Raw genomic sequence first — 14,259 nt, forward strand, 5'->3', positions numbered from 1 at the left:
AATGTTCTTCAACTTTCGGCTTGGTCTCTGGGGGAGGTTCAAAACTCGTTCCCGACAACACAAGGGGCAAAGCAAGACCAACAGCAAAGGCTGGAATAGAACGAAGCAATAGAATAGCACCGTCTATAAGCTCAGGTTGTCAAAACCAAGAAGAACAAAAGGTAAAAGGGAAAAGGGAACAATCAAGCAATGAGACGGCGGCATGTGATCAACAAGAAGGTCCAAGAAGAGGAACTCGGGAAGACTACCTTCAGCAATAGCTCCCTTATCCCGTGAAAATTTTGATATACAGTAAGTAGATGCGTTCGTGTATGGCTCCTGCCAGAATTGTAACGACCTCATGAACTGCCCTGGTGATTATACGAGTCGTGGCAGGTCAGGAGGCCGTTAACAGGCCAGAAGGGCGCCCGGAGTAGGTCAGGAGATATACTAAGATCCGTAATAAATTATAAGTTGCCTTATAGCCAATACAAAGGAAGGGAGACCCAGAAGTTGAAGCTCACCCAGGAAGCAAGAGTGCATGAACATGGACAAAACTCATAGCATATCCCATAACCTGTGATACAGGTGGGTGGACAGCTAATGAAGAACAAGGGCAGGTTGTGTCTTCAGAGTTGACGATGGCTTTTAATTGCTATCCCACCATTCAAGGGAGAAAAGGGGGCTTCATCACCATTTCCTTGTTAAGCCTTCACAACTTAGGGTACGTGTTCCTGTCCTGCTATGCCTCTCTATGTGTATTATGTTTATAGCTGAGAGTAGGTAAATTTAGGCCTTCACAGAAGCATTGCTTCTTCCTGGTCTGTATGCAATGTTCTCATTGATCTATACGTCTGGTCAACAAGCTTGCCTCTCCCATCTCACACCCTTGTCCTTGTCCTTGTCTATTGCATCACCCGCATACATAGTCCCAATGTGAAGTAACGAAGATCATATCCTTGGTGTTGGCAAAGAAAAGAAAAAAGAAGCCGAAAAAAAGAAAGGAAACATGCACCGACAAGCAAGAGACGACCAATATCCATATCCACTCCACTGCCCCCCTATACTATACATTGCTGTGCGACCCAGTATTGTCAACCTCTATCATGGCCATGCTCACTTCCTGCCACGTCCTTTGGCTGTTGAACCCTTAGAAGGAGCCTTCTTAGTTTTGGGGCCGCTATCCTCATCGTCGCTGTCGTTTGCCTTGGCCTTCTTCTTCGTCGCCCTTGCTGCCTTCTTCTTCGGTTGCTTGACGTACTTGTCGTTCTTCAGATCAAGTTCGTCATCCTCAACAACATCCGCAGCCTCTAGTTCACCTTCATCCTCCTCCTCAATGGCTTCTTCCAGATCAGGGGCTTCCTTCGCCGCCTTCTTTGGTGCCAGGACGTTGCTGGCCTTCATGAACGGTACCGGATGGGGCATGCTGTTGTATCTGCAGGGCTGGGGGTCAGTATGGCCTGGGAAAACGGAAGAAGAAGAAAAAAAAAAGCGGAAAAAGAAAGGGAAGAAGAATAGTAAATGGCAGTACGCACATCCTCGTAAAGGCCGCCTTCGTCTGCGTCTCAATGTCCACCTTCTCCTCAGCTTGAGGTCCCAGCCCCAATTCCTTGAGGGCATCAAAGTCATCCCGCGTCAAGTAGTAACTGTCCATGAGCTCAATGACTTCATTGATGCTGTCCTTGCCCTCGACGGCCAACCGCTGGACGAGCTGGTACCACAGAACAGGGAGATACTGTTGGCGAATCTCCATCGCGTCGCCAGACGATTTCAGCCGCATATGCGAGTGGATTTCGCGGACGAATCGACCCAGCTTGCCCGTCTTGCTGTTGTTGCCCAGCCACGACGTGAAGTTGGTTCCCATCAACTGACCCGAAATGAAGCTCGCAGGTCGAACCGTGCTGAAGACCGCGTGCGCCGGCATGAGGCTCCACTGTTGCTGCGGTCCGTGGATCATGCGGTCGACCAAGTCACCGTCGCTGATGCTCTCTGCCGCGCAGTCGAAGAGCTCCAGTGCCTTCACCCTCTGCTCCCTCGGGCTGTAGCCCTTGTTGTTGAGGGCCATGGGCTTCGTGCGGAGGTAGTTCTCCTGAATCATGAGGTAGCTGAACTCGTGGTCATTGAAGTAGAGCTCGATCTTGTCGTTGAGCCTTGCCTTGCTGGCCGGCGAAAACATGCCGCCCCCCAGCAGTTTCTGACATATATCCCACGGCTTGATAATGACGTGCTTCTCCCACGCCTTGGTCATGGCCTGTCCCTGCTCGAAATTCATCGCGGTCTGGTCGAGTTTCGCCGTCGAGACCATGTTGATGATCTGCCGAATGTCTTTGTTGCTGCCCTCGATGAGAGCATCAACGACATTCGGGGGCATCTTCAAGCCCTCGCGGTGGCAGATGGTCATGATGCGAGACCGAACCTGCTCCACCGTGGGGCGTCGGAACGGGACGTCGAAAGTCACAAAGTCGAAAGGCTTCATCTTGGGCAGTCGTCGTTCATTGCAGATGAGGATCAGGGGCACCTCAGTCTTCTTGCAGAACTTGGCCAACGCTCCAACGCCTCCCCGGTCGCCCGCCGACATACCATCCACTTCGTCCATGACCAGAACAATGTTCTTCTTGCCAGCATCCGCCTTCTTCCCCTCGCCGGCGAAGAAACCGAGAAGCGACGTGTTGTTCATCACGTCGCTGACGCCCTCCTCGACTAACCGCTTGCTCCTCGCGTCGCTCGCATTGGTCTCGAGCACGTCGTAGCCTTCTAGCTTCGCGGCCAGATGCGCCGCAGTGGTCTTGCCGATGCCCGGGGGGCCGGAGATGATGATCGCACGAGCACCACCCATGCCGTCAGCTCCCCTCTTCTGAAAGTTGTATTTCTTGCTCTTTGGCCAGTTCCTCAGCCAATTCTGGATCTTTTCCACTTGGACTTTGTTTCCGCAGATATGGCTCAGCTGCGTAGGCGCGTACTTGGACGTCCACAACTGAGCAGGAGGGGCCGCTGGGGCAGCAGCGGCGCCGGTCACGCCCCGTGCGGCGGCAGCCTTCTTCGCCGCTTTCTCAGCCTCCGCTCGGCGAGCTTTCTCCTCTTGCTCCATCTCCAGGGCTTCCTGCTTCATTTTTTCCTCCTCTTTCTTCTTCTTTTCTCGCGCCTTTTCCGCCCCCTTGCCGCTGCCTCCATACGCAGGAAGCCGCTTGATGAGCTCGAACAGGCCATGCTCGTCAATAGTCTTGATGCCAAAGTCTTTGATCTTCTTCAGCTTGCTGGGCCCAGCGTCGTCACCGAGGACGACATAGCTGGTCTTGCTGCTCGGTGCTGTTGTTATCTTTCCGCCATATCGCTTCACCAAGGCTTGTCCTTCTTCGCGCCCAATGGTCTGAAGCACACCGGTGAAAACAAACGTCAGTCCCGTAAGACACTCTTCCTCGCCTTCGGGAATGTCAGCGCCGGCAGGATTGGAGGGCGGAGCGGCCGCGTGACCTCCGCTTTTGGCGGCTCTCCAGTCAAACTTGGCATTGGGATCTTTCGGTGGAGGCGTGGGCGGCCGAACGGTGGGGATGTCATCCAGGATGGCTTGGTACGAGGCGTCCTCGGCTTCATCGGCCTTCTTGGTCCTCGGAGCACGCTTCGCAGGCGTCTGTTTCTTCTTGGGCTTTTCCTCTTCAGACTCGTCCAGTTCTCTTTCGGGACTCTTCCTCTTCCTGGGCTTGGGAGCAGGTTGATCTTGAACTGGGGTCGTAGCAGCGGCTTTATTACTCCTAGACGCAATCCGCTTCGGTTTGGGCAAATCTTCGTCTTCACTCTCGTCGTCGACGTAATCGCCATTCTTCCGCTTGTTTCTTCCCTTGGCATCAGCGGCAAAGATATCTCCGTCGTCCTCGGCGTCGTCGTCCTTGTAGGCAGCGTCGTCGTCAAGGTCATGCGATTTGTAGGAGGTGGTTGTGCGCTTCTTCGAGGTCAAGGCATGACCGTTGCCGTTAGAACCAGCCTCAGGGGCTTTCGTAGTCAATTTATTTCTGGGGCTGCTCCGGATTACGGCCTCTTTTCTGACTTGGGTTTTCGCATCGGGTTTTGGAGACGTGGGCGCTTTTGGACCTTTGCCAGCTTTGGAAGAAGCAAAGTATTCGCTCGCCGTAATCTCGACGCCATCAGACTCTTCCTTTCTATAGATAGTCTCAGCAATGGGGGCTGTCAGCTTTGTTTGAGCAAGACTTACTTTGCCCTCTTTGGAGCGGGTTTAGGGGCCTTCTGCCTGCGAGATCGTCAGTGGCTCATCAATACCGAGTGGAAGTAACATATCATACTCTATGATAGCGTCATCGTCATCGCTGTCCTCGATTACTTTCCTGCTGCGTCTACCCTTGGTCGGCTCCTCTGGCTTCTTTTTCGGGACCGCCTTTGGGGCAGATGCGCCGTTCTTGGGGCCGAAAAAGGACCGGATATCGGGCATGGCGAGAACACGACGGTCCTGAAAGAAAAGAGCACTTTGTGATAGGAGGGAAAGAAATAGTCTGTAGCCACTCAATATCTAAGCGCTTTAAGTGAGGGCAAGTAATTGAGGCCCCGAGTGAGTGAAAGGTGGGGTGTGTGGTGCTCCGAATATCGACAGAAGGGACGAAGTCAGATTGCGTCCAGGACGACTGAATAGTCGTGACGTGACGCGAAAGGCAATAACGCGCCCTGAGAAACGCAAATTGTGGCGCGATGCCCCACTGCCCCACTAGTCACTAGCCACAGCTCTGTGGTCCCGTCTTCTGGGGCACCGATTGGTGACACCAAGTCACGTGCCACAATCGGTCCTCCAAGATGATGCACTGACCACTTTTCGTTGACCATCGAAAAATCCCAGCTCAAGGAGATGATCACCTCCTCGACTTCGCGCTGTCTCCAACGACTATCTCTCCACCATCATGAGGCCTACGGCATTGCTCAATGCCTTTCAGGGCCTTCGAGTGTCGACGCCCATTGCGACGAGGGCACTGACCACATCGATTCGTCCGCGATTGGCTGTGCCCGCAGCAGCATCTCAATCCAAGCACAATGCCCGGCCATTCTCGTCGACAACAGCCCGCCATGGTACCTGGCTCGAACCGTCGATCGACCGGACGAAGAAGATGATGAAGGGCCGTCCGCGCGTGGCGACTGGCGGCTCAACGAAGGGAACGACCGTGATGTGGGGCGATTACGGTTTGCGCATGACGGACCATCATAGAAGGATCAGCGCGAAGCAGCTCAAGAACGCCGAAGACACGATCAAGATGCGGCTCCGTGGACAGAAGTACAGGCTGTATAAGAGGGTCTGCTGCAACGTGGGCGTCTATGTATCCGGAAACGAGGTGAGGACGTTCCCCGAAGCGTTATCCAAACGACCGGCCAGGTATACTCACTTCGGTGTGATAGATGCGTATGGGAAAAGGAAAAGGCTCGTTCGACCACTGGGCCGCTCGTGTCGCCGTCAGTCAGATTGTCTTTGAGATCAAAGGAATGCTACACGAGGCGGTTGCGCGTGATGCAATGCGTCTAGCTGGGAACAAGCTGCCTGGTAAGTTGAAGCTGTCAACCGTTTCATGCCTGGACATAACCACTGATTGTGTCCCCTCCTGTCAGGTCAATGGGCGTTCGTGCGCAAGGGCGAGCCGCCAGTTGTTGGTATCACAAAATTGCACGGTGTCACACTAGAAGACTTGAAGCGGCCGAGGAAGAAGATTACCCCTTCAGAGGCACTGGAGCAAGCCCCTACAACACCAACTGGGTCCGCGGGTGCTTCGCCATCTGCTGCGGCTTGATAGAAAGATGCATTATAGTCGGTCTGTGTACAAAACGAAGCTAGCCATTGTGTACAAGAGGAGCGAGGCAGTTGTTGCGAATGGAACCTTGTATCAATAGAGTCAAATGCTTGAGGATTCAACGCTCAATGTCTTATAGGCTGTAAACGTTTCGCAGATGTACATGGAGGTATGCACGTAAACCAACCCTCTTCAGTGTATTTTAATGCAACTTGTGCTCCGGCATCAGCTTCAGTCAGAAAATAGTTACTCCGTACCTCTAGTTGACCGTTATCCATCGTCCGTCATCCGTTGTAGGAACAGAATAGGGTATGTACGTCCCAAAGCTTCTCGTCTCGATTATCTTCGTGAGCACAGACCACCGCACAGCCACATACGGGTATCCACTATCGGGATTTCATCTTGGCAGAGTGATACCACTTTACGCGTGAGCGTCGCGTCTCCAATCCAAGAACGCCTACAGTCTGCCGACGTGGTTGTCAAGTAGAGAAACGGAAGAGAAAAATAAGAAAAAAAAGCGAACTGGAACAATCGGATATTTTCAACATCACTCAACACATTTTCTTTATTGGGACGGACCATTAAGCATAATGGCTCTCATAGTCGACAAGCACCGGCCACGGTCGTTGGATGCTCTCACCTACCATCAGGAATTATCTGAAAGACTACGGTCCTTGGTACGCAAGAAAGATTGAAGCCGAGGGCACTCGCATCCATGCTAACGCTATATTCCCGATTGCAGGCCCAAAGCGGCGATTTCCCTCATCTCCTCGTCTACGGACCCTCGGGTGCCGGCAAGAAAACACGCATAGTGGCAACACTGAAAGAGCTCTATGGGCCGGGAGTAGAGAAGATCAAAATCGACGCCCGTGTCTTCCAGACAACAAGCAATCGCAAGCTCGAGTTCAACATAGTGGCGTCCAACTACCACCTCGAAATCACACCGTCCGATGTGGGCAACTATGACCGTGTTGTGGTGCAAGATCTGCTCAAGGAGGTGGCCCAGACGCAGCAGGTGGACCAGGCCGCACGGCAGCGCTTCAAGGTGGTTGTCATCAACGAGGCAGACCACTTGACACGCGACGCGCAAGCGGCGTTGCGCCGAACCATGGAGAAATACTCGCCCAACCTACGGCTTATCCTGCTCGCCAATTCCACAGCCAACATTATCGCGCCTATCCGGTCACGGACGCTCCTGGTGCGGGTTGCGGCGCCGACGCACGAGGAAATATGCGACGTGCTGGCATCCAGCGCGGAACGGGAGGGCTGGCCAGTCGTACCTGGGTTGCACATGCGGATAGCGCAGGAGAGCGGGCGGAATTTGCGGCGGGCGCTTCTCATGTACGAATCGGTGCATGCGCAGAAGTAAGTGACATGGCTCCCTGCCCTCCTTTTTTCCCCCCCTTTTCCCCCCTTTTTTTTCTCCCATCTGGTAAGGCGCAAGAGGAGCTGACGACATGACACAACAGCGAGAAAGTTACAGAGGCGACAAGAATTCCGCCGCCAGATTGGGAGGCTCTAATAGGGCAGATCGCGAAGGAAATCATGGAGGAGCATACCCCGGCGAGGATCCTGCAGGTGCGGGCCAAGCTTTACGACCTCCTAACGCACTGTATTCCAGCGACCACGATCCTCAGGACGCTCACGTTCAAGCTGATACCGATGATCGACGATGCACTCAAACCCGAGGTGGTGAAATGGTCGGCCTTTTACGAGCACCGCATCCGGATGGGGACGAAGGTCATCTTCCATCTGGAAGCCTTCGTGGCCAAATTCATGAGGATTATCGAGATGTATCTGATGAGCATGGAACTCTGAGCTCTGAGATGGGAGGACCAGGCAGAGACGTGTTTTGTCAGGTGTATACGGCATGGCAAGTCTGGATGGGCTCCGCGGCGTTCAGGGCTATTGCTTGGTGGCATGGGAGCAAAATGCCATGCGGGATATTGACCAAAGGCGCAGACATGCGGCATAAGTGGTGCCCGCCGATATAGGCAAGCAAAACAGAAACCGGACGTACTGGGGGTCTCTTCCCTTCGTCCATCCCCCAAAGACGACCCGAGAATGTGACTGCATACAAGTATCCCTATCAGCTGCCATATGTCTTTCCTCTCTGAGACAATTCAATCGGGACTCATCATCTCCTACCCCGATCAATGGGGAGCTGCACGTTGACGGGAACGCGGGGTGTGACTTTGTGGGATAGCACACCCCGGGCGATGACGGATAGCTAGCTGGTGGGGACTTTTACGGGGGCGGGGGAAAGGGGCTCGGGTGTGGGATACGTCACCGAGATGAGCTTAGCCGGCATATCGGCCGGGACCCAAAAGAAGTATCCGAGGTGAAAGTGACAAGGTTCCGTTCATCCTCCAGAAATCCCGGAGGGGTTGATCTTCCCATTGACAGGGTAAACTCACGATTCATGACGAAGGCTTGTCCGAATAGATAATCCACATTGCTGTTAAAGTGATTCCATATAGCGGGAATGAAAAGTTACGAGCTTAGCAGGTTGCCCTACGGGCAACGCCGCTAAGCTCGCCCCCCCCCCCTTTATGGGGGGGGGGCTTGTTATATGACCTGCTCTATAATAACTAAATAACCGAAAATAGCCGAAAATAACCGTAAAACGCCCGCCTTCTTTTATTTTACTGCTGTTTACTATTTCCTATACTATAACGACGTTTGGTATTAGTTTTTTTATTATCTAAATAAAGCAGCTTTCTATTTCCGACTATTAAACTATACTATTTACGGAAATAAAGCTCTTAATTAATTAACCCTTATTATATCTTATAGTGCCGCTAAGTAATAGTTTTTTACTATCTATTTAAATATTACTCCCTCCCTTCCGTTTTAAGTAGTTAAAGCCTTACTATCACATAAGTTACGGATATAAATACACGCCTTAACCCTATAGAAAGCGATAATACTAACCGTAATTCGTAGTATACCGCCCGTACTCTCCGACTCTTTTATCGACTTATAGGAATCGCGGTCCCCTACGCCCGATAACTCGCCCGCCGCCTGCCGCCCTGCCTCGCCCGCCGCCTCCGCCTTACCCGCCGCCTTTGCCTCCGCCCCCGCCTTACCCGACACTACCTCCGTTATTACCTTTATTACCGCCTCCTCGCCCGCCCGTACGCCTGCCCGCCCGCCCGTATATAATACGGCCTCTTTATCCCGCACGAGCGTTTAGGAAACGATACCTATAAAGGATAGCCGTATAGTTAATCGTAGTAAGGTTCTTAACCTTATATATAATAGCGGGTATAAAGCTACTAAGGCCCTTAATACTATACGCGTTATTCGGGTAGGTTATTAACTTATATACTATTTTATATATTATTTACTAACCGATATTATTAATATAGGCTAAACAGGACCTCCTATTATAGGAGGATAAAAACCTTAACCTTAATCGCCCGGCTAATTAAGAGGCCGTTATAATAACAATTATCGGCGACCTCTAAATAGACTATAAGCACTATAGTAAGAAAGACGGTCCCTTCGCCCGTTACTATATATTCTCGGGTATCGCTAGCGGTAGCTATAATAACTACCACTTTAATTCGGAAGGCCGTAAATATTTATACCGCCCGGCCGCCGCCGCCGCCGATAATAATACTACCGCCACCGCCACCGCTACTATTACTCCCGCTTCTTCTAAGGGAAAAAAGCGTGTAAATAAGACTATAGGTAAGCTAATAATAACTATAACGAATACCGACCTATACTAATTAATCAATCTATAATACTATAGGAACCGTAACGCTTTTTAAGAAGGCAAAGACCTTAACTACGGCTACCGCTCCCCTCCCCCCCCGACTATTATAACTATCGCCGGTGCTTCGGGTATAAATACGGCTACCGCCACGCCCGCCACGCCTACGCCCGCCACGCCTATACCCGCGCCCCTCGCCCCGTCTATAATAACCTTTAGTAATATCGAAGTGCTAGCCGTGATACTCCTTACCGGTATAACGATAGCATAGAAAAAGCAGTTAATCTAGTACTATAAGAATATAATCGCTGCCCTAAAGAATAGTATCCCGGCGGAGAATTAAGACGGCTTTTTTTTTTTTTACTTTACTATTTTATAAAGGGTTTACAGTTATTTTATTTTTATATTTACGGTGCGGCGGGAATAGGTAGTTTACTTCGTTACTTTATCTACCCTTAATATAGGCTATATAATAAAGAAATCCGACCGCGTTATCGATCCGCTAGTTATTATAGTAGACTATTATAACCATAGAAGTAACCGTTGAAAAGAATCTATTAAGACCTTTAGGTATACGATATTAGATATACTCCGACTAACCTACGGCTAAGCCTACCTACCGCCCTAACCGTTATCGGCCTATAATAAAATAAATAGATTTCTAATATCCGTAACCCTCGATATCGTAACGTAAAACTAACCGTGAGTAAAGGCGTGCTGCCAGAAATCTACGCCGACTATACTAAATAACTGACCCTACGACTTATTAATCGTTATTACGAAATAGAGCCGTAGCGGGAATTAACGGCGGCGGATAATATATAGATAGTCTTCCTTATTAGAATCTAAGCAGATACGGGGGATAAATATAACCTCGCCAGCGTGTAATTCTGATAGGACCTTTACCTCTAGCGTATTCCGCGCTATCCATAAAATAACTATATATATACCGTTATATAAACCCTACCGCGGGCTTAGGTTCCGTATAAGTATAATAGGGGCGCCGACCTTTAGCTTAAGACGTGCTAGCGGGATAAAAGCGAATTATAACTGTATTAAAAACTCTGGGGCTAGATCCTGCGTAGGGCCGTTAGTATTCTCTGCCTGATTAGCAACCGAATTTTCGGCCCGGTAAACGCGCGACTAGCTAGGTAGGCGCCCGAGTATCTAGCTATTAATCTCCGTAATAGTAGTATTATAAGTTATTAGAATAACGCGGTTAATAAATACTATATAGTCTGATAACGCCTAATCTAGTAAATTAATCGGGTAAATACGCCTATAAAGACGGACGATATTGTAAAGAGTCGTGATAGTAGGGAAAAGGTTAATAGACCCGTGAAGAGTAGTATTATAGGAGAGATCCCGTAACCACTAAATAAATGCCTAATTATTAGGATCGGTAGAGGTAACCCGTATATTCTCTGTTAGGCTAAGGATACCGAGTTATAGCTAGATAGAAGACCGCTAGAAGCAGGTATATATAATCTACGCCCTTCTATTATTCCGAATAACGGGCAGGATTTACATAAAATTGCCTCCAAAAATAACCGGAATACCGCTAAATAGATCGTCATAGCTTAGTATATCCCGTAACGTACAATTAACGGCCTTAAAATAGAACTTATACTATATAGGGACCTCGTCCTAAATAATAAGAGTAGTCTCCCGTAATAGTGTTATAAGGTCCGAATTCTTTAGCACGCTACACGTAAAGGAGTTATTAATCTATAAAGGGATCTTAAACCGCGAATAAGCCATATAGCTACCTTTAAGAAGAACCGCCGCGATGCTAGAGGACGCTATATAGAGGATAATCTGGCCGCGCGACCGGAAATAGGCGTAGAGACCACGATATATAAAGGTTTTACCCGTGCCGCTAGGTCCTTATAAGAAGAAACGACCGCGGTAAGACTTAACTGTAGCTATAACCTGGCTAACAACGGTAGCCTAGCCTTAGTTAAAGCGGCGGTAAATATCTTCGTATACCGTAGCCTAGGTATCGCGGTCGTAAGTCTCTATAACTAATAATATATTACCGGTCGTACTGTTAGGTGTAGGATATAAGGAAGACTTAGGAGGTACTAGGATATAGTAGTGGACTACGCAGTGGACTACCGGCTGACTAATGAGTGGATATTTATTATATAAGACAGGGAGCTAGACTATTCTAAAAGAAAGGGGTTAGCGATTATCTCTCCTCTACACTACCACCTACCTTTAAGATACTCTTCCTATTAACCACTAGTTAACCTATAGTTAGCCTCCCCTTATATAAGACTACGATTCTTATTTGTTACTCCCTATTACCCTTTAGTCCTTATCCCTTCGGGGTAGACCTATATCTCCTTCTTAATAAGATAATCGCTCTAAAAGCGGATAGCGACCGTTAGACAGGATTCGGTATATCTAGGATCTAATAGTCGAATAATAATCGGCCACTAGAGGCTTAGTCCGATAATAGTGTTCGTATTGATATTAGCGATCCTTAGCCTAATTAAGTATCTTCGTCGTTAGCGGCCGAATAGCTAACTAACTATAACCCTGCCACTAATAGCACTACTCGGCTATAGATAATCAGCAGTATAAGCAGTGTTATTAGTCTTTAACCCGAGTTTTAATTAAATTTTCCTTTTAGTCCTATAATCTCGGAGAATACCCCGATTCCACCTTATATATCTAGTGCTATAGATATAGATATAGATTAACCGTAGACTAGCTTAGGGTCTTATAAGACCACGATAGGTATTAACCTAAATCAGCTGTATACGGGAAGTTAATAAGATTAAGAGAATCGTTTACCTCTAATTTTATATTCCCGACCCTAATCACTAGTTAAACCATAGTTACCTAGTCTTAGGAAGCTAGAAGATCTATTAGCTAAAGAGAATATACAGCTTAAATAAGAGAGATAAGAATAGTAGGCTCGTAAATAAGAGCGCTAGCGTTAATAATAGCTATACGATTAGTTAAAGAACGTTCGGTAGTAACGTGCCGATAATATAGCCGCTACTTAATAGTAGGCGAATAATACCGACGATTCTAGTTAGGTAACTATATATTTATATCCCCTACCCCTAACTCCTAGTAATTCAGCTATACCCCCGCCTAATATACCTATAGTATCCAGTCAGGCTTTATAGCCCTACTAATCTATTTAAAATTATTAACTCATTCCCGTCTAAATAGCCGCTACTCTATAGCCGACTACTTCGGAGAACCCTACTTTTTCGAAACTTAATATACTAAATCCCTATTTTTCCGCTACTTCGTAGGCTTAATATAAATCTTTTATTACGTAGATATAGTAGATTCGTATTATTAACCCTACTCTTAACGATAATACTAACCGTATTATTTTCACTAGATAGTGCCTTATACCCTCCTTACGATAGGATTATAACTTAGAAGCCGACCGACGGTAGCCTAACGGTAGGCCGTCTTAAGACGAAGTTTTAGCTTAGCTCCGCGATTAGATACTAGATAATAATACTCGAGTTTTACGGGCGGTTTAACGTATATTCTATAAGGACTTACAGTAGGGTCCTTATTAATCCTATAATAATTTTAAAGCTAAGTAGCGATTACTCGAATCCGAGCTCCCTATTCCCCTACCGGAGATTATCGGTATTACATCTATAATTACGAAATTACGAGATAATTTACGCCCTTAGATTATACTAGGCGGCTTACCTATAACGTATTGTAAATTAGATTAATAGGCTAAATAGGCCGAATCAGTTCTTACGAAAAGTGGTAAGTACGTAGTTAATTACTAGTCGCGTAATAATTATTCTTAACGTTATGGTCGTAATAACGATTTCTGGGGAACTAAGCGTTTTTATAATAACGCCGCTAATATCACTACTACCTAATAGTAAAATCCTTAGCCTATTTCCGTATCTTTAATTCGTCGTCCTATTAGTAAGATCACTTATTTTAAATATCGTGCGAAGGGCTATTACGCTAATACTTACCCGTAAAGACGTTTTTTTTTATCTAGCTAATAGTAGACTATTAGTAGTTTAACTAAACCTCCTCCTACTACTAGCTCTAACACTACCCTTATCCCTACCTATATTATAGAGTTATATAATAATAACGATTAGGAATTATCCCCGCTATAGCTAAGCACTACTAACTCCACTATAAAGGTTAAAGTTAGTCTACGGCGGGGTAAAGAATAGATTAAGATCCTAGCTTTACTTAATAGTGGTATAGAATTTAGTCTAATCGACTATTCTCTTTTAGGAGCCACTGGTAGCTTAGCGGCTAGCCTAGTATAGAATCTCTCTTAGACTTTAGGTAGAGCCGATATTCAGATTTGGACTTATAGCACCACCACTATACTTTTTAAGGCGACCGATAGTTAGGCGGTTACTAAACTACAGAAGGAGGAATTTCGAATTATTAATATTAATACGAATATAAAACATAAAATCATTCTAGGCGGCACTTAGCTCCACGCCGTTAACCCTACTATTAACTAGCGGACTAATGAGTAGATTTACCCTTTATCCCCTGAGTATTTTTCTCTTATCTTTATACCGAAGCAGATTTATTCGGCTAAACGTAACGCGCGTTATACTATTATTTTATCTATAAACGAATATCTTTCTTCTTTACCACGGATTAGCAGAGTTATATTATCAGCTACTTAATAGGAGCAGCCTAGTAATTTAACCGTTAATTCTAATATTCCTCCCTATTTACGTAATATTCCTACTATTTATCACGAGTTTAAAGATATTTTTAATATCGATCGAGTAGCGTTACTTCCTA

General features: G+C 47.4%; 3 protein-coding genes across 3 annotated transcripts; 2 read left to right on the forward strand and 1 right to left on the reverse strand.

Moving 5' to 3' along the window:
• Nucleotides 1-715: 715 nt before the first annotated feature.
• On the reverse strand, nucleotides 716-4,582 carry SODALDRAFT_289182 (DNA replication factor C, large subunit). The gene is made up of 4 exons (XM_028608617.1): nucleotides 4,275-4,582; nucleotides 4,187-4,222; nucleotides 1,515-4,133; nucleotides 716-1,414 (listed from the first exon to the last, which is right to left on the reverse strand). Exons 1-4 carry the CDS (start codon nucleotides 4,418-4,420, stop codon nucleotides 1,096-1,098), a joined length of 3,120 nt encoding a protein of 1,039 aa, XP_028471082.1. The 5' UTR covers nucleotides 4,421-4,582; the 3' UTR covers nucleotides 716-1,095.
• Nucleotides 4,583-4,818: 236 nt separating this feature from the next.
• SODALDRAFT_327467 (ribosomal protein L16p/L10e) lies at nucleotides 4,819-5,981 on the forward strand. The gene is made up of 3 exons (XM_028610438.1): nucleotides 4,819-5,306; nucleotides 5,371-5,512; nucleotides 5,578-5,981. The coding sequence occupies exons 1-3, from the start codon at nucleotides 4,881-4,883 to the stop codon at nucleotides 5,754-5,756; spliced, it is 747 nt and encodes a 248-aa protein (XP_028471083.1). The 5' UTR covers nucleotides 4,819-4,880; the 3' UTR covers nucleotides 5,757-5,981.
• Nucleotides 5,982-6,346: 365 nt separating this feature from the next.
• SODALDRAFT_269667 (P-loop containing nucleoside triphosphate hydrolase protein) lies at nucleotides 6,347-7,574 on the forward strand (the record flags this gene model as incomplete). The annotated part of the gene is made up of 3 exons (XM_028607676.1): nucleotides 6,347-6,433; nucleotides 6,499-7,121; nucleotides 7,226-7,574. The coding sequence occupies 3 exons, from the start codon at nucleotides 6,347-6,349 to the stop codon at nucleotides 7,572-7,574; spliced, it is 1,059 nt and encodes a 352-aa protein (XP_028471084.1).
• Between the last annotated feature and the right edge of the window lie 6,685 nt (nucleotides 7,575-14,259).

Source organism: Sodiomyces alkalinus, assembly GCF_003711515.1.
Source record: "Sodiomyces alkalinus F11 unplaced genomic scaffold SODALscaffold_1, whole genome shotgun sequence".
NCBI lineage: Eukaryota > Fungi > Ascomycota > Sordariomycetes > Glomerellales > Plectosphaerellaceae > Sodiomyces > Sodiomyces alkalinus.

Coding starts and splice junctions, on each gene's coding strand:
- SODALDRAFT_289182 (XM_028608617.1), bottom strand. CDS start 4,420: ATGCCCGATATCCGGTCCTTTTTCGGCCCCAAGAACGGCGCATCTGCC. Junction 4,223..4,274: donor GACGATGACGCTATCATAGA/GTATGATATGTT, acceptor ACGATCTCGCAG/GCAGAAGGCCCCTAAACCCG. Junction 1,415..1,514: donor AAGGCGGCCTTTACGAGGAT/GTGCGTACTGCC, acceptor CCAGCCCTGCAG/ATACAACAGCATGCCCCATC.
- SODALDRAFT_327467 (XM_028610438.1), top strand. CDS start 4,881: ATGAGGCCTACGGCATTGCTCAATGCCTTTCAGGGCCTTCGAGTGTCG. Junction 5,307..5,370: donor TCTATGTATCCGGAAACGAG/GTGAGGACGTTC, acceptor TCGGTGTGATAG/ATGCGTATGGGAAAAGGAAA. Junction 5,513..5,577: donor AGCTGGGAACAAGCTGCCTG/GTAAGTTGAAGC, acceptor CCCTCCTGTCAG/GTCAATGGGCGTTCGTGCGC.